We start from the raw sequence: 23,497 nt of genomic DNA, 5'->3' as shown, positions 1-23,497 counted from the left end.
CAACAACATTGAAATTTAAATAAATCAAGTATTAAAGATCTTTCAGGGGTTCATATTATTCATATTTGATTTACATAATCATAATAAACTTAATTTCCTATTAAAGATGTACATTTTCTCAACATAATTCAGAAACGAGAAATCAAACACATGATTACCTGCAAAAGAATCTTGTAGAAATGACTCTAAATCACTGAAATCTTTAATTTGAAAACTGGATGACACTCAACCCCCCCATGTTGACAATTTTGTACTGACGAAGATCTCTATATCTCCCGAGATGGAGCAGCTTCTCTCTAACGGGTGCAGCCTGGTGACTTTCACCGACGGGACAAGGAAAGTAACTTCTGCAGACCAGAAGACAAAAACGGTCACGTTCTTCAATGGAGACATCAAACACATTTTGGAAGATGGGAAAGTGGTGAGCTCTTGTGGCTGGTTGCATTTTTGCGCCGCGTTGACCTGATCAAAACTTGTCAAATGATGATGTTAATATTCATATTCAATTGAATTTTATTTATAGTGTCAAATCATAACAAGAGTTATCTCAATAGTAGGTTTAGACCACACTCTATAATTTAGAAAGACCAAACAATTCTGGTAATTCCCCCAAGAGCGAGCATTTAGTGCGACAGTGGCATGTCTTTATTTTTCATGTGGATCACTTGTGCGTGGCGTGTTGCAGGTGTATTACTATGCTGGTTCACAGACAACACACACCACCCACCCAAATGGCCTGGAGGTCCTTCACTTCCACAACAAGCAGATTGGTAAGAGAGTGACTGACAAATCTACATCTGTTGGAAGACTGTTATGTCTTTTTTATATTCTATACATTCTATATTCCTCATCTTTAAAGCGACTATATTGATGGATTTAGATTTATTGATTCTTTATTTCCGTGTCATGCACACAAAGCGCCCAACCCGCTCATGTGTTTATAAGACCCCAACATTTCAGTTGCAATGTACAAACATTACAAAAACATTTCCCCATTACATTATACAAAATTATAAGTTATGTAAAAGCTCATTCTTAAACAAAGTATTCTTTCTTCTCTCCCAAGCTTGGCAACAAAAAATGTTTCATAATCATCCAACCAGAAGAAATTATCACAAAGAGAAGTAATTTTAGTTAAAGGTGCATCCCTTATGTCCCTGTAAACGGGACAACAAATATGACAATGTGTCAAATGACAGTGTGAAAACGTGTAGGGGGGCACTCGCAGTGATTAACCCGCAACTTACCTGTCTTGGTTCACTCTCACCTCTCTCACGGCGTCATTTGTAGCCGCAGCAGACAGCTGTTTTCAGCCAAAAAGCTTTGAAAACCATGCTACCCGCTCAGCAGCAGACAGACATGGTCAGAGACCAGCTGGCGAACATACTGTAGTGGAGCATTTAGCAGCTAGAGACCGATATTTCCCTCAGGAGTTGGTACAGATGAAAAACAGAGCTAAAAGTGAGAGAATATTGGAAATAACTGCTGAATGTGTTCGCTCACCAAACCCTCACTGCACCCGAACCTTTTCACATCACCCCACAGTTCCTTCAGTTTGCCATATCACCTTTAAAGGTCCCATTTCACTTTATGAGTTTTTTTTTTAACATTAATATGAGTTCCCCCAGCCTGCCTATGGTCCCCCAGTGGCTAGAAATGGTGATAGGTGTAAACCGAGCCCTGGGTATCCTGCTCTGCCTTTGAGAAAATGAAAACTCAGATGGGCCGATCTGGAATCTTCTCCTTATGAGGTCATAAGGAGCAAGGTTACCTCCCCTTTCTCTGCTTTGTTCGCCGAGAGAATTTAACCCACCCATGAGAGAGAGACATCATGGCTTTGAAACAAGCAAAGTGGCAGTTGGTCAAGGCCACACCACCACCCTCCACCTTGCCCCCCCCCCTCCCTCTCTCCTCATCAATAGCTACAGACACAGAAATGGCACATCCTAAGTAAAGCTCATTGTGGGACTGGCTCTAGTGGCTGTAATTCTGCACCAAGGCTGAATTTCAGGAAAGAGACTTCAGATACAGTATTAGGGGACCACTAAGGCCTATATAAAAGAGACTTCAGATACAGTATTAGGGGACCACTAAGGTCTATTTAAAAGAGACTTCAGATACAGTATTAGGGGACCACTAAGGCCTATATAAAAGAGACTTCAGATACAGTATTAGGGGACCACTAAGGTCTATATAAAAGAGACTTCAGATACAGTATTAGGGGACCACTAAGGTCTATATAAAAGAGACTTCAGATACAGTATTAGGGGACCACTAAGGTCTATATAAAAGCATCCAAAGAGCACCATGTCATGGTGATGATGTCCCAATGTTTTGTTCACAACTTGTTGCCGCTGCCCGAAATGGCCAAAAAAAATCCGTTATTGCAGGTTTAAATGGACTATTTTCAAGATATGATATAGAAAGAATATTTATGAACATTTTAATTCATACTTGAGTTAAATCTCATTATAAACCTCATTGTATTCATTTCAGGTGAATATTTTTAAGTACTGTTGATTGACTCAACTGACAAACTTATTGACAAACAGACTGAACCAGTTTAAACTTATTTTATTACTGTTGGTTAACATCTCTTACAGAAAATGGAAAAAAAAGTTGATGTGATATGTAATATATACTTGTGAGAATATGACTACAGCTCATAGTATTGTCTTGCATTTATAAAACGTCCCCTTCTGTAACAGAGAAGCGACACCCTGGGGGGAGGAGAGAGATCTTATTTCCAGACCAGACCATCAAGTATTTGGAGACTGACGGCAGCGAGAGGACAATCTTCCCCGATGGCACCATCGTTCACCTCTCACCGTAAGACCGAAGTCACTGCTTTATTTCAGGGTTAGCTTCAGGGTGTCTGCAGGGTCACAAAGTCAGTGGAAGCCAGAAGGACTAGCTGTCATTGCAGTGGCCAGTAGCAGGTTTCTTCATAAATAAACAATGTTAGTACACCATGAGGTAATCAGAAAGAACTTGACTTTAAACCAGGGATGCACCGGGGTGGCCACTAGCTCACCCAGAAAGAGCATGCGACCCATGTAGGCCGAGTCCTTTGCAGTGGTCTGGGTTCGAGTCCGACCTGCGGCCCTTTGCTGCGTGTCATCCCCTCTTTCTCTCCCCCCTTTCCTGTCTATTCACTGTCACTATCTAATAAAGGGAAAAGCCCCAAAAAATAATCTTAAAAAAAAACATGGATGCACCGATCCAGGATTGGGCTTTGGATTCGGCCGAATATTGGGCTTTTTGACGGAATTTTTAGAATTTCTTTCCACTGAACCCTACGCTTGCACTATGTGCGCTACGCTAGTCGACTTAATGACGCGTGTTTATGTAGGTGGACCGTTCAATGCAGTAGGCTGTGAGGAAGTGAAAATGGAACTTGTGAGCAGAAAAGGTGTTGTTTGGCAGTACTTTCAGTCAAAAGAATGTGATTCAAGTCCAGCTACATGTTCAATTTGCAATGCTGATTTGTCTCGTGGTGGCGAGGACCCTAAACAATCCACAACATCGCCGCCGTTAAAACATTTGCGAATGAAACATCCGAAAGAATACGAGTTGTGCATGAAGGAGTCTACAGACAGCAGCCAAAATGCAGCAACTTCAGGTACGACAAAGGAAGGACAGTCACAGCTAGAAACTGGTGTTAACTAGACGACCATTACCAGCTTTGCTAGCCCTACACCGAACAAACAGTGGGCCTCAGATCACCCACGAGCCAAAGGCATTCATGCAGCAATTGGGAAAATGATAGATAGGATTCGGTATTTGGTTTCGGATTCGGCAGAATCTTAACCAGTGGATTCGGTATTCGGCCGAACCCCAAAAATCTGGTTTCGGTGCATCCCTACTTTAAACCTTTCACATATGATGGAACAGTTATCTTACTCCACACTATCTGACAGTAATATGTTCTGTATTCCATTAGCTATATGATTTTTACACTAAGTGAAATATCCAAACCTCAAGTCTGTTTTTTTATGGCTTCACCATTCCATCAATTGTCTTGTTCATCAGGTTAACAGGTGTGTCAGCCACTGCTGCAGCTCTAGCTGCTGACGGTGTTGGTGAGCGGGCCAAATCAACTGGCCAAACTCCTGTTGTTTTTTAAAGGTCCCATGGCATAAAAATTTCACTTTATGAGGTTTAATGCGTTCCCCCAGCCTGCCTATGGTCCCCCAGTGACTAGAAATGGTGATAGGTATAAACCGAGCCCTGGGTATCCTGCTCTGCCTTTGAGAAAATGAAAGCTCCGATGGGCCGATCTGGAATCTTCTCCTTATGAGGTCATAAGAAAAAAGAAAAAAAATCAATCGATATAAACCTCACCCTTTTAGCTCACGCTGTTTCTACGTAATAGTTTGTTTCATGTTTCTCCCTGCGTGCCCCCCCACCCCCCTTCAGTAAAATGAACACGATCATCAATTAATATCACAGTATTAACGTTATTTTACCGAAGTATTGAAAAGCACTTGCTAAAATGTTGTGGTTATGTTATTCAAGAATATGTTGTACTGGGCCTAATGGGAGCCTAAAATAAGTAAGTTCTTCTTTGTGCTTTCTGGATCATCATCTCTTCCAGGTTAGGTGAGAAGATGGTTGATTTCCCCAACGGTCAGACAGAAATCCACACTTCCCAGTTCAAGAGGAGGGAGTATCCTGATGGGACAGTTAAGACCATCTACCCCGACGGGCGACAGGAAACCAAGTACGCGTCAGGCAGAGTACGCACCAAAGAAAAGGACAAAGTTATCGTCTGACATTTTAAATTAATGTATGTGTTCATATGTGTGAATGTAAGATGGAGAGGTTGTGTGTGTGTGTGTGTGTGTGTGTGTGTGTGTGTATTGCTGTGAGGAAATACTTTTAGTGGATTAGAGATGTTCTCACAGTATAGATTTAACTTTGTATTTTACTCTCATGTTCATTATTATTTATTTACTAATCATTTTAAAAAAAACTGTTTAACAAGCGATATTACACAATAATGATTCAATATAATTATGACCACTAGCCAAGACGCTAAAAGTTTTCACGCTAACTGCCTCTGGCTGGTTTTTGCAGTGAGGCTCATTCACATAGAAAGAGGCTAATTTTGCACCAAATTTGATTGAGATTTGACGCTATTTAAATAAAAAAGATGCACAAGCCTTTTGTGAATTGTCCTGGGAAAATATTTTGGAATACAGAAGAGATTTCCATTTCCATTTTTTTTTTTTTAGATGTAACACAATCTGAAAAAAAAACAATCTAAGGAAAAACAAATCCAGAAAGAAAGAAAAATGCCACTCTAAGTGGATTTGAAGAATTGACTGAGTAATGGAGGTTCCTTTGGCCCCCACAACAATGAATCAAAGTCTTCTTCACCATCTTTCTTCACCTTCTCCTCTTCTATCCTCAACTTGCTGCCTGATGTAGCCAACTGAGCAGTGACCCTGTGAAGCTCCTGTATGACTATCTTGACATCCAGTTGATGCTGCGAGGCCCTCAGAGTGGCTGTATTAAATGGGAATGTCCGTATAAAGTCTCCAACTCTGAGCGGAGGAATATGTTGTCTGTTTAGAGCTTTTGTTCTCTCCATCTTTACCGGTCGGTGACTCCCACTGTGAAACAATCACAACATTTGTTTATGCTATATGAATGGTTGGAAATGGGTGGTATCTTGCTCAATCAGTTTTTTACCACTTTCAAGCCATGAAATGTAGTTTTTAAACCTAGGGGTTAATAACACATGGGTACCGAGTCGACCGTTCTCTGGGATTTGATTTCATGCTAATCGAATGTGACCAGTTTTAGCACAAACCGCTAATTAGCTTGTAACGCTAGTAGTCGGGGCATGGATGAAATAAAAAGAAATCGCTATTTTATACCACTAACAAGGCTCAAAATAGCACCACACTTCCACTGTAGCATATTGAGGGTTCCTACATGTAAACCGAAGCATTGAGAACTTTGTAAGTGTACAGACAGTTTATTAAAAAGATAGTTTAGAAAGACAGTATCCATGCCCCGACTACTAGCGTTACAAGCTAATTAGCGGTTTGTGCTAAAACTGGTCACATTCGATTAGCATGAAAACAGATCCCAGAGAACGGTCAAGAACGATGGGTTAATAACCCCTAGGTTCATTTTGCGGTGGAATTGTCCTTTAAGTCAAGAGAAACTAAAAATAGTCACTGAAATGAAAAATGATGTAATAATAATAATGATAATTTTAATACATTAATGCATACTTGATTGAAATGTCTCTTAAATTTAGGTGACAATCTTCCCTGTAGACAAGCATTATTAATGACACATTTTGCATTCAAACAACAATACATTTAAATAAATTACAATTTTCTAGTACTGTACATACCTGTAAATGTTCGGAAGCTTTGACCGTCTGAATCCCAGCCCCCTGTGTGGGATATCACGTATCGAAGAGGAAACGTCTGTCTCTCTTGCGAGCTCCATCTCAGCTTCTATTTCAGTGGCGTCATGGTCTGTAACCTCAGACACGCGAGGACTGTTGTCCGCCAGCCACGGTGCAAGAGCTGGACACGTCTGTCTGTTTACCACTGACACTTTTGTCCTTGAATGTGGGCTGAGTATCAGGTTTAGGGTCTTCCTGTCTGTGCGGGTTTTGTTGGCTGTGGTGTCGACTATTCTGCCCCTGGATGCATGTGTCTTGTCTATGTCGACAGGGGGAAGGTGCCTTTGGTAGTCGGCTACAAACGCATGTTGTCTGGACTGCCTTTGGTTCATCTTTTCAAGCGTTTTTATCAAAGGGAGGGTCTGTGGGGACGGGCTACCAGTCCTTCGCTTCTGAAAGGGACTTCTGGAGGGGTGGTTGGCATGGAAACAAGGCTGTGTGTACCCTCGTCTCTGATAGGCCTTCTCTCTCAAGCTGTCAATCAGCGTATAGTTCATCAAATCAATCAGATCGCCGATTAGCCCTTTCTTCACCGTAATATCTGCTTGGCAGTCCAGAGTCAACGCAGGGCTGTAGTTAACCTCCAGGAGCCAAGGTTTGAACTTGACGTCAATCAGGATGTCGAAGCCAAACAGCTCCACACAGTTTGGACAGGAGGGGACGGAGGGAGCGATGGTGAGCAGGGTCAGAGTGACGATGCGGTTGATCCTCTGCCACAGAAGAAGCTCGTCGATGTCTTGGCTGTGGAGAAAATGCCTGAACTTGCTCATGGTCCACTTGCATCCTTGGCCTACTCTCTCCTTTTCGGTTTTGTAGAAGGGACCAAACTTATTGATGCTGGTGTTGGTGAGATGAGCGTACAGGTTATGCAGCGATGACAGGTTGTATTTCTCAGTGGCGAAACGCACCAGGCCTTCTTGATGAACGTAAACAGTCAGTGGATGAAAGCTCTTCACACACGCGTAGATCCTCAGGTCTAACTTGTAGCCGGAGATCAGCAGAGGGTTACTGATGTACCTCTGTACGATCACAGAGCAGTCGTAGACCAAGTCCTTAATGTCCTCAAAGATGAAGATCCCTCTGCCTCTGGAGAGATCCACCGGCTTACATATCCAGTAGGCCGACGGCCCTCTGGACAGACGCAGTTTGTTGTATTCAGACAGGAAGCGGGTGTAGTCGTTGGGGAGGATGAAGGCGGTGGGACTGAAGTCGTAGAGAGCTGAACCAAACGTGGCTCTCATTCTCCTCAGGTTACGTGCCAAGCAGTCCTTCCAAAAGAAATACAAAATCATTCTTTTAGACTGATTATTTTAATTTAAAAAGAACAATCCCTTTCCTAGCCGATTTCTGTTTGGCAACTTTCTAGGTTTGGAATGAGACAAAACGGAATGAGAAAAGTACATAGAAAAGTTGAAAGACTGCACAGCAGCATTATTAAGTCGAGTGACAGATTAATAAATGGAAAAAAGGGCTAGACCTACTTTTTACATTTATATAGAAAGTAAAAAAACTTTTTTTTGTGTCTTTGCAAATGTGCTTTGATAAACACTGTAAAATGTTTTCTTAAAGGGGTGATAGAATGCAAAACCGATTTTACCCTGTCATAGTTGAATAACGACAGTTTGGAGGGTAACTAGGACATACATAGAACCTCTAAATCCCAATGACACCTCTTTCCTCTGCAAATCTCACTATTTGAAACTGCCTCTGAAAACTGGCGAATCTCAACAAAGCTGGAAGTTGACGTCAACATCCCAAATCCTTCTCATGTGGCTCAACCTTCTATCTTTGTAACGCCCCAAAATTTACATACTAGGCCACTAACTGATCTGAGGTCAGTTAGTCTTCTAAATCTAGGTCGTGCAGATCTCTGCTATTCCATTACAAAATTCACTTCTGAGACTTTTTTTATGCTATAAATCAACTATGTAAAGCTCAAATATGGGCCGTTTTATGAAAATTGATGGCTAATTGGAAATTAGACGTGTCGGACTTTAAGAGCTCCACAATCTGCCGAGACAGGTGGCAGCTGCTGGCCGGGTTTGCTGCCTTCCCAGTCGGCCTCTCCCCCTTCACAGACCCGCTGAGCTGGAGCTCTGTCAGGATCTCCCACACGAGCTGCGCTGTGTACTTTAGAAAAGAAGAAAGTTTGGAGGTTTTGCAAGGATATTGAAAATGAACTACGGTCGTAAATGCAGTGTTCTAGACTGTACAACGGAAGAGCCTACTGGCCCAGAGAAAAGGGTTCAGAACGAGTATATCGGACGAGAGGGAGTTGTGGATCTAACACAGCGCTGCAGAGGCACTGGCAGAGGACAGGCTTGCAGGGTTTCACTCTCCTCTCCCCGCGCTTACTAGGTACGAGTTGAGTTGGGATTCTCTGGTGGAGGTTTTTTTTTATGTCGCAAGAGTAACGTTAGAACAACACTAGTTATAATGAAAGTGTCGAAACTTTTTTATTTTGTCTCGGCTGTTTTAGCCGCTGCGGCTCTCGCCTGGGCATGTCTGGGCATGTAACAGACAGTGAGTCTGTGTTTGTGTGTGTGCACTGTGCGCAGGGCAGCAGTGTGTGTGTTTGAAATATGAGACCTGCTGTATCGTCTCCAATGTATTGTGTATGTGTATGATGGTTCCTCATCAGCCAGCGCGCAGCTCATCTAAATATTCATGAGCATACCATATTTGGAATTAAAGCTGTCGTTCCAAATAGGGCCAAAACACAGGGATGCATAAGGGCCAAAACAAATATCAACCAGGCCATTTTCAGCCCAACCAATGTTAAATATCCTATTAGGAGACCATAAGGAACAGTGTGAAATACCCTATATAATCATTCTATCACCCCTTTAAGCAGTACTTCAAACGCTGACAAATTAATTATAAAACCGATTGACTTTCAACAGAAGGATATTTGGTAACACTTTACTTGAATGTATCGACATAATCGTGACATGACACTGTCATGAACGGGTTATAAACAAGTCAAACATTTATGACTTCTGTCATTAAGTGTCATTCGGTTTTTGTCATGACAAGTTGACATTGTTTGGGTTCTCTTGATTATGACAACTTGACATTGAACAGGATGACATTATGTCAAGTTGTCATGACAAAGACATTCTCTGGTAATGTCATCCTGGTTAATGTCAAGTTGTCATTACAAAGACATCCCAAACAAATGTAATGTCAACTTGTCATGACCAAGACAACTTCTGGTAATGTCACTTTGATTAATGTCAACTTGTCATAATCAAGAGAACCCAAACAATGTCAACTTGTCATGACAAAAACCGAATGACACTTAATGACAGAAGTCAAACGTTTGACTTGTTTAGAACGTTTATGACACGTTCATGACAGGGTCATTTCATAGTTATGACAGTGTCATGTCACAATTATGTCGATACCTTCAAGTACAGTGTTACCGGATATTAATATATCTTTAATTTAGATGAATGCAATAACAAATCGTAGCCATAGTATATTCATAAAACAGATTCTTCTTTTGGCAACACTTCCTTTAGTAATGTATCCTTTATTAAGTCTGGACACCTCGTAATAGAAAATACAAACACACGGATTATTCTGGTGTCGATCATCACCGAAAACTCTTAACTTAATTTCTTTTACACACTCAAGTTAACACAATATGTCAGACCATCATCACCTTGCGTGTGATGCCAACAGTTTTGGGATGGTGGTTGAGCCGCTGCCATGGCAACAGGTTGTGATATTCGGAGTTGCGAAATGCAGAGCCCCGCCAGTAGAGGTTCCAGTCTTCCTCCTTGCGTTTTTCTTGGTCGTATTCCTCCCATCCTCGCTCCAGAAGCACCTCCCTCACCACCTCTGGACCTCTGTCATGCAGTCTGAACACCAGTGATGCAGCCATGCAGCATCGTAAACTGTAGATGCAGCAGAGATAGCCAAGAGAACCGTGGATCGTTGATCACTGATAAGCTTCCAAAAAGATACCGCATGAGACGAATTTGAGTCAAAACTCACACTCCTTCTCGGAGTTGTAACTCCGTCAAATCTTAACCACCCAGACATGAAAACACATATTGATATCATTCAGTGTGACTTACATTTCCTGAGGATGTCATTATCTCCACACAAATAAACGTTCGTAGAAATCATCATATAAAAAAAGACGCTACAGAACTTGCCTGAGGATCATCATATGTTTAAGTTTTCTTCAGTATCGTATTAATCCAGTGATGGGGCGCCCTGGTAGTTCACCTGGTAGAGCATGCACCCCATCTACCAAGGCTCAGTCCTTACCGGAGCAGCCCGGGGTTCAATTCCAATTCGTGGCCCTTTGCTGCATGTCCCCCCCTCTCCTCCCCCCACTCCTCTCTCCTACTTTCCTGTCTTAATCTGTCCTATCCAATAAAGGCAATACAAACCCAAAAATAATCTTTTAAAAAATGAATACAGCGATATTCATCTATACATCCATGGGTATATACAAACAGGTACAGCTAACAGCAAATTCGGAATACTCATTGTGCAAATGTGGCAAAATGTAAGCAAATATATGCTCCAAAAACTGGGCTCAAAGGAGAATACGTGGGGTCAGTTTCAGAAAGCAGGTTTAGTAAAAACTGAGTTTGTTAACCCTGAGATGAGGGAAACTCTGGGTTTTCTGTTTCAGAAAGGGAGGTTAATCAAACCTGAGAGAGAGGGGTAACTCCAGCCCGTTTCAGAAAGAGAGGGAACTTCACCTCCAAGTCAGTTACTATGGTAACTGAGCCTGTTAACCTAACCTGGTCGGGATCATGTTTTCTTCAAGAAACCTCTTCTTCCTCCTTGACACAACACGCTTTCATTATCTCATTCATTCATTCAGTCTGTATCAGGCGCATTTTAGCGCAGTTTATCTGCATGAATAAAAAAAGTTATTGGTTTATGGCAGATTATAAAACATTTTTTTCTCGAACATTGCATGTCCTTTTGTCGACGATCCCATTGATGAAAAAGCTGTATTAATTCACAGAGAGTTTACATCGGGAGATGATATTGAGTCCCGACTCTCAAATCGGTTATGTGGCAATGAAAATACATCTATTTAATTTCCACATAACCGATTTGACAGGTATGTTCTTCAGTCGATCAGATCTATACCTTATCCGTCCTCATATTAACATCCACCATCGTGGACATACTTTTACTTAGCAGATTCTTTGTCGCATTACGTTTTTTGCAAAAGGCAGTTTTCTTTACAACATTGGTGATGCGGATCATATTAGTAAAGCCACTGTATGTAGAGCCATCAGAAGAGTGAAACATTTCTGTAGTGTTCCCTGGACACAAACCAGTGAGAGGCATAAATTATATTTATGTTAATGATCATGGTGCTGCAGGCTCAGAATGGGATTAGTAGTAGTTTACTTTTTCGCCCACAGGATTGCACCTAAATGAAATTATAGGCGTAAGACCATTCCAGTTTTCACCAGTAATATTATAGGTTACCTGGGATTATATGAAATTAATATGCTGTCAATGCTTACGCATTGACTCGAGCAGCAATGTTCTCCCACACCAATTCTCTATTTTACAGCAGCCGCTCTGTTGCTTTTTTAACGAAATACATGTTCAAACCGTTCTAATACATCCATGGTTCAAACTCTGTGCGCATGAGTATTTCCGCCGACCAGTTTGTTTGTGGTTGTTAGCATGGTGAATCGTAGAATCATGGCTCCATTCATGCTGCCTTTTTATTGTGGCGCACGCTCATAACTCTGAGTTAACCTATTCTGAGTTGATTGAACCAACTCCTATCGGCTGTTCTGGAACCGAAAACTCAGTTTCCCATCTCAGGGTAAATCAACCTGAGAAACTTTTCCTAAATAAAGAAAATTCACACATGCATGAAAGATATTTTGCCGTCGTCCATTGGTTTCAACAGAGTAACTTAAATTAGTTATAAAAGTTGTGCTATTGCCAATAACAAGTAAACCAAATCAAGTAGGCATATGTGTTGAGCTCTTGTACAAACTGTAGTGAGGAAAGTAATGTGTAATTGAAGAGCTTTGGGGTGTCCTTTGTTATTGTGGCCTCCATGTTTTCACACACCTTATGCTCTAGGCTACAGCCAACAGTTGGTGGCAGTCACGCAACAAGTTATTATGCCAAACGCCAATACAACAGAAGAAGAACACTCAGTGAAGCACATGAACGCTGGCAGTCGGAAAAACAACGTAATCACGGGGGGCGGTCCCTGATATTCCCAGGTGGCATGAACGCACCATTACAGCACCTTGTTTGTGTGCGCGAGCTAACACGGTAAATCAGAGAAGCCATAAATAAACCTGACACTTTGTTTACCCAGCTGCACAGACAGAGCGATCACACTCGAGCTTCAGTGTGCCAGCTCACTAATAGACAAATGAAATGTGTGAACTTCTGTAACTTCATAATCTTAACACATTTAGTAGGGGAAAAAAAAGTGCTGCATTTAAGATTGATATATAATAATGATAAACACAAAAACTTCCTAAATTTGAAATAAAAAGTCCAAATGCAAGTAATAGATGGTTTACACATCATTTCAGAACTTTTTTTTTTTAACACTGAAAAGGATTCATTCATGAATTAAACACTAAAACATAGAACAGTACAATACTAGAATATGTTAGTCAGGAACTTCCCATTCCTTAAATGTCAAAACTCAAATTAAGAATTTACAATGCTGAAAAATGTGAGTTGTCTTACCTTAGGAATTCACAATGCTGATAGCATTAGCTAATAGTCTTATGTCCTTTCTGCCAGGTAAATGAAAGGTAGAGTGGGAGAGACCATTTCACAGTGTACAGTAGACAGTCTGTGGCTCCTCCTACAGACAAAACAAACCGACCCACTGCTGCTACTGTCAGCCAGGTATGTGCTGCCGCTTTTTGTACAGAACAATGGTTGTTATATGAATGAGTGCCTGCCATTAGCTCTGTATTGTATGTCTGCTGTTAGAGATAAACTATGGTGGTTATTTAATCCTGAGGAATGTTCTACAGTCCAGTCAAAGTAATAAGAGTGTGAATGTGATTTCAATGAGTATAAGAAAAAAAAAAAAAGGCACAACAAAAAGTCAGTGTATTTTAGCTTTGGAGATTACCTGCTTGGGTTAAAATGCATTTAGCGGCTGCTATACTAATCAGCCCGACTGTATGCAACCACTCCCAAGTTCAAAAAGTCAAAACTGTTTTAAAGTATGGAAGCCCTGAGAGGCAAGAGGAAAAAAACATTCATGGATCCATTTTCTAAACCTGATCTAAATTCTTTGACTTTTAACAGGTGAAAAAAAGTTTTTGCCAGGATTATTTTTCTAAGCCCCCCCACAGACCATTCTTAGTGTTTGTTGTTGTAATACTGATTTCAGCCACAAGAGGCTGAAGTGCACCATTGTCCAATGCTCTTAATACAACTAAACTCATGTTTACTTCCAGGGGAGTTTTAATTTCTCCATGCACTCTAAACCCAGGGTACTTTTGCAAGTTATGTAATATTACCGTCATGGCTTTTTTTCAAAGTGTTTTAAATCAGCGCTGGAACATGTGTAAATGAGCCTAAAAAACAAAGCACCTTTAAGTCAAATCAAATAGCTCAGACTTAAATCACCAGAATGTCCCCGTCCCCTTGCCGTTCAGGGCTCTCATCTAGGAGGCATTTTGATATTAAAATTAAAATAAATAAACAAACAATTGTTGAGACCTGTAACGAGTTAAAAAAAAAAGAAAAAAGAAATTAGAAGTTATTTTTTTCTATCACAGTTTAGGTATACCAGTAAATGAAATGGACATCTTTTAAAATTTGGTCCAGACCTGCCACTTTTGCTCAGCTTCTGTTCAGAGCAGAACATTTCTATCATTGGGTGTTAGAGACGTTTAATTTGATATACTTAAAAGGGAAACTTCACCGATTAGCATTAAGCTTTGTATCAGTAGAAACCTGGTAGTATTTCTGAATGACCGTGCTTCCCTCCCTCATGTCCCCCTGAGAGGGGAGATCTCTGTATTGTGGGTCTAGAAAAAAGCCTCCGATGACTCAAAATGACGATTTTTGCGTCATCTGAGGTTTTTTTGCCCAGAGGCAAAAGACTACAGCCTGTATTCTGTATTAGGAGCCACTTCCGCATAGCCCATAGGGGGTTGGACTGTCTGCTTTTTCCGGAGATTGCCGAGGAAAAAACGAGTGTCCGCCATCTTGAATCCTCGCTTAGCTTCTCAGCAGGAGCAGAAACTGTTCATCCCGACGGAAATTTTAGAACAACAATTATGTGCATTCAAACTACCGCACACGTGTACCACCGGGATACATTGGAACACATCGGAGAATATGCAGGACACTTTATTACAGACGCAATACTCCACACACTACGCAAGTTCTGCCTGCACGGAGACCAGCGGTGGTGCTCGATTCCTGTGGCCGGTAAAGTGACCTCATCAGCGGGGAGCATTGAACGAGTGTGCCGGTGGAAAGCTGACGCTAGCCAGCTATCTGTTCACCAATCCTGCTTGCAAGTGTCCGCTCATTAAACAAACTGGACTACATCCAACTTCAACGAAACTCCCAACGTGAGTTCAGAGACTGCTGTGCTGTGTTTTTGTTGTTGTGGAAATATTGCTGTGGACGATCCAGCCTGCTGCTCGGTCACCGGGTAAGACTACTAGTGGAGGTGGGCTGTGTTACCCCGGACTGCCTGTTGCAGAAATGGGGTGATTTGTATCCAACTAACTGCTGGTGGAGTTTGTGACTGTAAAATGCCAACAATTCTAGCTACATCCCACGCAAATGTACGGCTGTGTTTATACTCAATGTTTATACCACAGCCCACCAAGAGCTAATGCTAGTAGCTATGTGTTAGCCTTCTTTTATTACATGGCTTGGTTGAATTCTTGGCTTGGATGAATTGGTAGAATGCGGTCTGTTATTTCTTGATAACACACCGTTGCCATGCATAGCAGAGCGTTGCCATGGACACAGTTCTGTTCACTCTGGAGCTATCAATCAATCCGCTGAAAGAAGTCCGGATAATGTATCAGCTGTGGCCAAAAAAAAAGAGCATGTTTTAAATGTGTAACACCACTTGAGCCACGGTGAAACGTTTTTTTGTGTATATGGTTGAAATGACAATAAAACACACTTGTTGAGTTGATCGTCTCCCAGTGTTGTTCGTTAAGGGGGGTATGGCTTGGGAGTGGCCTCATACAGCAGCAAAGCAAGTGCATTCTGGGATTTGGTGTCTTTCATCCATTTGAGCCAAAAACACATTTTCTGGCTGATCTCGGCCTAGAAGGCACCAATTTCAATTTTCTTTTCACATTTCTACTACATTAGTGACCCAATTTAAAGATATATTCAGCTTTCCAGCGGTATGTTTAAAGAAAGCCAACCGAGCAGGATTTTTATATTTTATTAAATCATAGCAAATGCAGGTCAGCCAGCCTACTCATGGTTTCCCCTCTTCTGAAAAAAAGAAATAAGTCTTATTGTTGGAATATGTTGCTTAAATTGAAATGTGCAGTTTGAGCCGTTTACATTGTTAGAACATACTAATTGAGATGACAAATGTAGTGAGGAAATAGTTACCACAGTGGTAGAGTTTGTTGAGTTTCAGTATATCCAGGTTGGAGAGATGCGTTCTCTGACCCATGAGCACTTCATTCTGCTTTGACAACACCGTCGGACTCCCATTTACACTGAAAAAATACCTGCAGCAACAGAATACTCGCTAAATATGTGCATGTGTAATTCAGTCACATACAGCACTTCCAAGTTATCTAATATTATTTAACTAATCAGTTACAGATGAAAGCTGTCCAGGATTAGCCACTGATGAACCATTTTTTATTTATTTTTTTAAATGTAGGAGAAAAATTATGGGATAGGACTTACTCTCCATAGTGCATTATGGATTCCAGGTCATAAGGCAGGTTCATAGTGTTTCCATGTTTCACCATGAAGTTCCCTTCTCTCCCTTTAAATAAAAATCAGATGATTGATCATGCTTTGGCCTTTTACAGCCATGCAGAAAATACAGTTTGTCCAAATGTTGTATACCAATCTTTAAAATCTAAAGCACATTTGGGTTTAATTTGTATCTTTGAAAGTTAAATGAGCCATCTAAAAAGAAAATTAACTTTCATTGCAGCCTTAATCTAAAAACATAATGGCCCAATCCCAAAGTGAGCCCTGAGGACTAAGGACTCAGACTTAAATGATCTCAGGTGCTAAGTGGGTGAGTGTGTGAGGCCACATGGGCTCAGATAGGTATAAATGAGATTAGGACAGCACTTCACGAGATCACATGTTACCTTGGTGACTTTTAATAACAAAAGATGTTGCTGACACTTGCCGGTTTGGGAATTTATTTCAAGTTAGTTGCTTTCCACACGGCCAAGGCCCAGGAGATGGCTGCCTGATTCCAAATTTTTTTCAAACTCTTGTTTTACAAGCTGGACTCCAGGTTGGTCTGTGTTCCGTGGTCGTGTGTCGTGCATCGATTTATTAAGAGAACTGTGTCGTGCTGTTTACCTTTTGTAATTTCCGGATTTCCCAAAAGTCTCTGGGGTAAATGTCAATGCTTTGAACTGTGGGTAATTCCCTTTGGTGAAGTCTACATCGATGCAGACTCACGGAAAGGGCTCGGTAAGTGTGTACTCAAACCCTCACGCCCTTTGAAATTCGACATTGAGACAACCCTAAGCCCTTGCAAATTTCGCGAGAACCCGCACCAAAGTCTGAGTCTGTGAGTCCAGACTTTGGGATTGGGACAGTGTGTCAGTACGGAGTGTGCTGCCCCCCCCCCAAAAAAGCAGTTTTAAGTAGATATAGTCCGATACCTGAACTTTAATTATCAGCCGATACGGAATACCGATACCAATTGGTCATATTTTTACAGCTGTATACTACTATCCCTGTGTGGATGTGATATGATTGCCATAATTGTATGGCCTGCTCAGGTTGAACGCTTATAAAAACATGAACAAATATGGCGTAGAACTTTTTATTCTCCAGTTTGACGGTCAGTCAAAACGAGAAGAAAAAAAAAAAAAAAAAAAAAGTAGATTTTCTTTGGGTCTACATTGCATGGTATCTGAGCATAAACTTGGAGTACTCCACGATACCAGCAGGTAGGTATCGGTATTTAGGAAGTACCACCAATCCTGCCTAAAATGCTGGTATCAGAACAGTTCTAGTTTTAAGTCTGCAGAATGTACAAACAACTTGGTGACAGTGTTGTTTTTTCAAACAGGGAATTACGATTGAAAAAGTTAGCCAGTAAAAAGAGTTTACCTGGTATGATGTTCTGCCGCTGCACACTGATGTAGAGATCCCGGTCCTCGCGGGTGTGTTCATGATGCAGCCCCAGAGCATGAACGATCTCATGGCAGAGATTGCCCCGGCTACATGACTTGCTGTAATACAGCAGCTGGACACCTCCCTGACAACCAACATAGGACGCACAGCTAGAGAGACAAACAGAAACCAGTAAGACAAGAATTGAGACACAATTTTTCCTCTTAACTCGGGTGATATCTAGACATTTAGTAAGTCTTATCTGCACAAATTTAGATCTCAAATCAACCTAATAGGTGATTGAGAAACCAATCAAAATTGAAGTCAAACATTTTGGAATAGCCTAATTCCAGACCTATATGAAGCAATTCAAATAAGTACTTAGAATTTCTTACATTTCCAACCTTTAGTGCCATATAAACCTGGATGTTGTCTTATGTAGAGCCCGAAAATCTTAGTAAATGTTATCAGTTCATCTTGATTTTACTTGAATGGTCTTATTTTACATTACAAGAGTTTGTTTTATTATACAATCAAACCATTTAAAAAAAAAAAAAAGTTATTGGTGTTAATTAGCTGCCCTATGTGAAACACTAGTAATTAGTTGTTTTTTTTAAAAGTGCTCCATGATAATTGTGATTTGACAATGAATACACAAAAAAAATACAAATAACAGCAAAAAAAAATATATATATATAGGCTACATACGCAGAAATAAAATAAATAAAATAAAAAGCAGAACACCGAGTTATTGCACACTTCTCAGGCCTATTACAAATCTATTTAAAATGTTGATTTAAAATTTTGATGGAGACTGGTACGAAGGAGTATTTAAAACTGTTCAATTTAGTTTCAGGGATTCTGTACCTTCTGAAGGCAAGAGCTCGTATTCCATTTGAAGGATGTGGGACGGGTCCAACAATACTCTCCATGCCTGCCTAAGTACAGACTACTGCTCATAGATGGACTGAAGGGAGAGCTTATCAGTCCTCCCCATCACCTTCATAGTTGAACTGATCGTTTCACAGAAACATTTCTCACCCTCTGCCACTTGTGAACAGGAGGGAGTTTGACTCTGTGGTGCGTTGTATGAAGCGAATGCAGGTGACATCCGATATCATCTTGAAGGCATTGAGGATTTTCAACTCTTGAGGAGCTGTTGGGAGTGAAAAACACAGAAACCTGTTTTGTCATCTTAACAGCAGCAGTCACGCATTTGATCTGGTTATAACCACAACAACCCACCCAGCTCGTCGCTGATGGTGTAAGGTACGATGGCGTCCGACCAGATGCTCTCCACAGCATTCCTGTCGCCCTGTCAGTTTAGACAGTCACAACACGTAGGGGTTATTACCAGTTGGACACAAACTCAAGACTTTTAAAAGTCCACCTCCAGGACAGGTTTTAAAATGAACACACCAACTTATTGGGAATTTAGCTTATTCACCGTAACCCCCAGAGTTAGACAAGTCCATACATACCCTTCTCATCTCCGTGCGTGCTGTAAAGCTGTCTGACAGCTCCAGCGGCATCAGCCCATAACATAACAGGCAGGTGAATGGTTCCAGTAATCCTACTGCTCCGAATAAGTGACAAAATAACGCCAACATGATCCTATTTACATGTTGTGATGTAGAGTCAGCGAAAACGGCGTAACATGAGACACAGCCATCTTCTAACCGTAAACAAACCGGAACTATATTCTCAGGCGGAAGAATATAGTACTTGGGCGAGTGATATGCTCGCAGCAAGCCTGTCTGAGAATATAGTTCCCGTTTGTTTACTGATAGAAGATGGCTGTGTCTCATGTTACGTTGTTTTTTGTACACGCTGTGACTCTTCAAATTACAACATGTAAACAGGAACATGTTGGGCGTTATTTTGTCACTTTTGTCACAATTGGGAGCAGTAGGCTAGTTGGAACCAGTTACCTGCAGGATCTGTGCTGGGCTAAGCTAATGCTGGAGCCGTCAGACAGCGTTACAGCACGCACGGAGATGAGAAGGGTATGTATCGACTTGTCTTACTCTGGGGGTTACAGTGAATAAGCTAAATTCCCAATAAGTCGGCATGTTCCTTTAAAGTATGTAGAAATACTGGTTATAATACAGATTAATATTTTTCTTTAACATGGTTTTCCCACGTTAAGTGTGCATCAAGAGGACTAGAAATACATTAAGCCATACGTGGAGCTTCACTGTGGGTTCAGACGGGAGGCGGAAGCGCTCGCGATCCGCTCTGAACCCGTCGTCAGTCAGACCCCTAGTGTCGCACTGCCAGGCCTACCTCCACAGCGCAGTGGAGGAAGGTCTGGTTACACCACACATACATTCCAGGTTAGGAAAAAAAATAAATAAATAAAGCTCTGGGTTGTTTGCATTTCTTTAAACCAATCCATCGTCTTTGGCGCAAAAGAAAACTACACAAAATATTAGATGAGTGAACTGTTCACACAATACAGTAACATTAACCATTTAAATTAGCGGAATTAATGGCTAAATTTACTCTTACAAGTGTATCGCTGTATGTACTTCGTCCATAGCAATCCCATCCCGCCAATCGGTCTCAAAACGTCCCAGTTACAGGAATTGAATTCCGTAAACATTCTTTGTAAAGATTTACAATCATTCACCTAAAAAGGAACCAAGCAGAGCCTGCCTTTTTCTACCATCCAAATTTACTTCAGAAGTTGCCAGTTTCAGCGTGCGGTTTGCTTGCTCGAGGTTTGTCGTTTTCCTCGTGCGAACGGAGTTTGAGAACAGCAACACACAGACAGCCGGCGCGCGGCTCAAATGTCAGGCTTTAGCCTGGAAATGTACTTCCGTTGAGCTAGATCCAGACTCTGATAACTAGTCCGTTTTGGCCCAAAAATCGGCAACTAGCAGACGTATCAGAATGGTAAGTCTAGTTACCATCTTTTTATTTGTTAGTTGGTTTGTAACTGGCAGTGGCTGACAGCAGCGATGACATGTTTGCTTTTTGAATATGAAAACCGCTGGAGTGACAAATTCTGCACTGATACAAGTCAGTATAGCCAAGGTCAGACATTTTAGGGGACATAATTAAATGAAACATTTGAGTGGAGGGGACTTAAAGTGCTCATATTATGCTTTTTGGCTTTTTCCACTTTCCTTTATTGCGTTATATATCTTTTTTGTGCATGTTATAGGTTTACAAAGTGAAAACGTCCCCCCCAAAGGGACTTACCATCTCCAACAGAAAACACTGTTCACCAACTGCTCCAAACAGCTCTATTGTAGTCCAGCCTTTACTTCAGAGACAAACATGGTCACTTTATAACACACGTTATAATGCTCGCCTAGCTGCTAGCATGGCACGCCCTCATACTCTGCAACTAACAAGCTAGCAATACTTACTGCACGTGACTCCCAACAAAGATGGAACAGAAGTGAGATGCCTCACTCTGTAGCTAAAACAGAGAGCTCAACACACAGGGTGAAAAGAGAAGCTGCAGCAATGTGCACTACAACAAAAATACAGTGTTTTTTGAAAATTAAACCACATAAACCTATTATGATATAACCTCTAAATACAATCATGAACCTGAAAATTAGCATAATATGAGCACTTTAAGTTATAAATACTACATAGAAGTATACTACTAGAATATTTTTGAAAACATTCTAGTTTAGCAAAACATACAAGCCCAATTGTTCATATTTCTTCCCCCCCCCAACCTCCATGGAAATATTTCTTCCGGTCTTAAAAAATTACCAAGTTAAGCAGCTTTCTTGCAGCCATGTGGAGAGAAAAATAAAAAAAGTCCTCCATCTTACCGACATCACAATGTCTCCCTCATGGATAATTGCGTCTCCTTCAAGCTCTATAAGACAGGATAAAAAAAAAAAAAAAAGTTGTTGTACATTGTATCCATTAAATTGTTTTTATGCATAACATTTCAAGTTTACCTTCTAAGGTTTCTGCAGCGTATTGCTGTGGCCCCAGCATTACAGCAACCACACCTACAAGAAATCTAGTAAGTTAAATCACGTTGTTTTAGACCCAAAATTAAATGTAAAGTCTTAAAAACAGATAAAGCACCAACCTGTTGCAGGACTACCGGTAGTCACATTCTGGGTGTTATTTGAGGGGACGAAACCAACTGAAAAAGAGAAATCCAGTGAAATTTCTTTAGTAACAAATTAATTTATAGTGCAGTCATTTTTTTGCATGTTGATTTGACTTAAACTTAAAATCAATCCAGTAAACACCAACCTGGAGCATGACTGGTGGCCTCCTGGGTTGGATTTATGGGAACACCGCCAACAACTACACAAAAAGAAAAGAGTAAATAATCACCAATTTTTTTTTTTTTTAGGAGAATACGTAGTTTGAATGCTTAAGTTTGTACCTGTCATCACACAGACGACAATCAGAAGCCACATAATGCAACGCAATCTCAACAAAGAGAGCTGCTGTGAACCCAAAGGCCTCTGCTGGCTTTCCTACAGAGATCAACAGCTGTGATCACTCCCCCACTAATTAAGACCTTTCAGATTCACTCTGACAGAACATATTCTTTCTCTATACATTTACACATTCCTTAGTCAATATTTTGCACTTTCCATCCTCTTCCTTTTAAACACTACATTTTTAAACACTGTACAACAAGTTTGATTGTTTTTTATTGTTTATAAATGTGTCTCATGCATTCAGAAATGTTCAAAATTGATGGTCTGATGATAGTCTGATAGTCTTGCTGTGAGCTGCAAAAGCCATATTGGTCTCACAATGCTAAAAAAAAATAGATGTTAAGGAGGGAAATGTTGGTGGTCTAGGGCAGTGGTTTCTCAAAGCGGGGTCCACGGACCCGTAGGGGTCCTTGAGGGGGTTCCAGGGATCCTCAGCAAAAAAGGGGAATTGTTTATTTTCACTATAATTCCATCCAGAAGTAGCACAGTGGCAGAATGTATGATTATTTTGGTCATGGGTTTCATATACTTTCTGTAACAAACATCTAAAAGCAAAACTCCTATCAGATGGGGACCTCAAATAGAAAGAAAGAAAATACACCAAAAAGGACCCTGACAGCTCTTGAGGAGCTTTTTAAGTAGAAATTTAATGAATTAATGTAACAAAGGGTGTTTGGAAAGCAAACATGTCTTGAAAAAATAAACAATAAAAGCTTTTTCAGCAACAGAGAAAATAACTCAGAGAAAATTCCCCAAAAAGCCAACACTGTTTAGACAGCTGGCCCTGAACATGCAGTCTTCTCAGTGATGAGCGAGAGTTTTTGTGGTGGTTCAACATGGCCTCTAGAGGGCGCAATAGGACACCTTAAGGCTCTCAATTTATGTATTTTTTTGCCTTTTGACCTGACGTGTAACTTTCAGGAACAGCTTTCTCCCAGACAGAGGACTGACTCTTAAATAACTCTCCTTATTAAATTCTAACTAAATGATCAGGGTTGTGGTTACACGGTCTGAATGAGGCAGCATTAGAACAGGGTCGCTCTGTAAGGCACCACTCAGGGTTATGTGCCAATGTGCCATATAGAATACTGTGTACAGGTACCACTGAACATACAGTCGTTCATATGTAGCTAGAAAAACTGCATTCTTGTTATTTATTATTTATTTACTTATTTGGTGGACACCTGCCACTGAGGTGGATGACGCGCTGTTCTTTTCATCAGGAATGTTGCATTCAGGTGCCATATAGACAGTAGACATTTTCCAATATGCAACGATGTGCATGTAGTCTTTTAGGTGAGGTACTAGTTACTATTATTTATGTCAATAGTTCCCCCAG

The 23,497-nt window shown here is 40.9% G+C and overlaps 3 protein-coding genes across 7 annotated transcripts in view; 1 reads left to right on the top strand and 2 right to left on the bottom strand.

Annotated features, from left to right (window-relative positions):
- si:ch211-140l13.3 overlaps positions 1–5,169 on the top strand; it is a 44,761-nt gene extending 39,592 nt beyond the window's left edge. For all 4 annotated transcript variants that reach the window (XM_039782548.1, XM_039782547.1, XM_039782545.1 and 1 more), the window contains 4 exons: positions 281–421; positions 686–770; positions 2,709–2,829; positions 4,598–5,169. In XM_039782548.1, coding sequence (XP_039638482.1) covers positions 281–421; positions 686–770; positions 2,709–2,829; positions 4,598–4,775 — 525 coding nt within the window. In that variant the 3' untranslated portion in view covers positions 4,776–5,169. The remainder of the gene's footprint in view (positions 1–280; positions 422–685; positions 771–2,708; positions 2,830–4,597) is intronic.
- A 136-nt stretch (positions 5,170–5,305) lies between these two features.
- On the bottom strand, positions 5,306–13,293 carry ttll2 (tubulin tyrosine ligase-like family, member 2). Its single transcript, XM_039781357.1, has 4 exons — positions 13,145–13,293; positions 10,098–10,332; positions 6,374–7,698; positions 5,306–5,618 (listed from the first exon to the last, which is right to left on the bottom strand). Exons 2-4 carry the CDS (start codon positions 10,317–10,319, stop codon positions 5,306–5,308), a joined length of 1,860 nt encoding a protein of 619 aa, XP_039637291.1. The 5' UTR covers positions 10,320–10,332; positions 13,145–13,293.
- A 2,530-nt stretch (positions 13,294–15,823) lies between these two features.
- LOC120547119 (zinc metalloproteinase nas-14-like) lies at positions 15,824–22,214 on the bottom strand. Of its 2 annotated transcripts, none has more exons than XM_039782552.1 (11): positions 22,098–22,214; positions 21,962–22,015; positions 21,792–21,848; positions 21,655–21,708; positions 21,523–21,569; positions 18,971–19,040; positions 18,767–18,881; positions 17,723–17,895; positions 16,322–16,403; positions 16,016–16,137; positions 15,824–15,892 (listed from the first exon to the last, which is right to left on the bottom strand). In XM_039782552.1, exons 1-11 carry the CDS (start codon positions 22,129–22,131, stop codon positions 15,876–15,878), a joined length of 825 nt encoding a protein of 274 aa, XP_039638486.1. In that variant the 5' UTR covers positions 22,132–22,214; the 3' UTR covers positions 15,824–15,875. The 2 variants fall into 2 exon arrangements, with proteins under 2 accessions (XP_039638486.1, XP_039638487.1); XM_039782553.1 differs by having other exon boundaries at positions 15,824–15,889.
- Positions 22,215–23,497: the final 1,283 nt, after the last annotated feature.

Source organism: Perca fluviatilis, chromosome 18, assembly GCF_010015445.1.
Source record: "Perca fluviatilis chromosome 18, GENO_Pfluv_1.0, whole genome shotgun sequence".
NCBI classification, from domain to species: Eukaryota; Metazoa; Chordata; class Actinopteri; order Perciformes; family Percidae; genus Perca; species Perca fluviatilis.
This window is presented reverse-complemented; position numbering and strand designations above follow the sequence as displayed.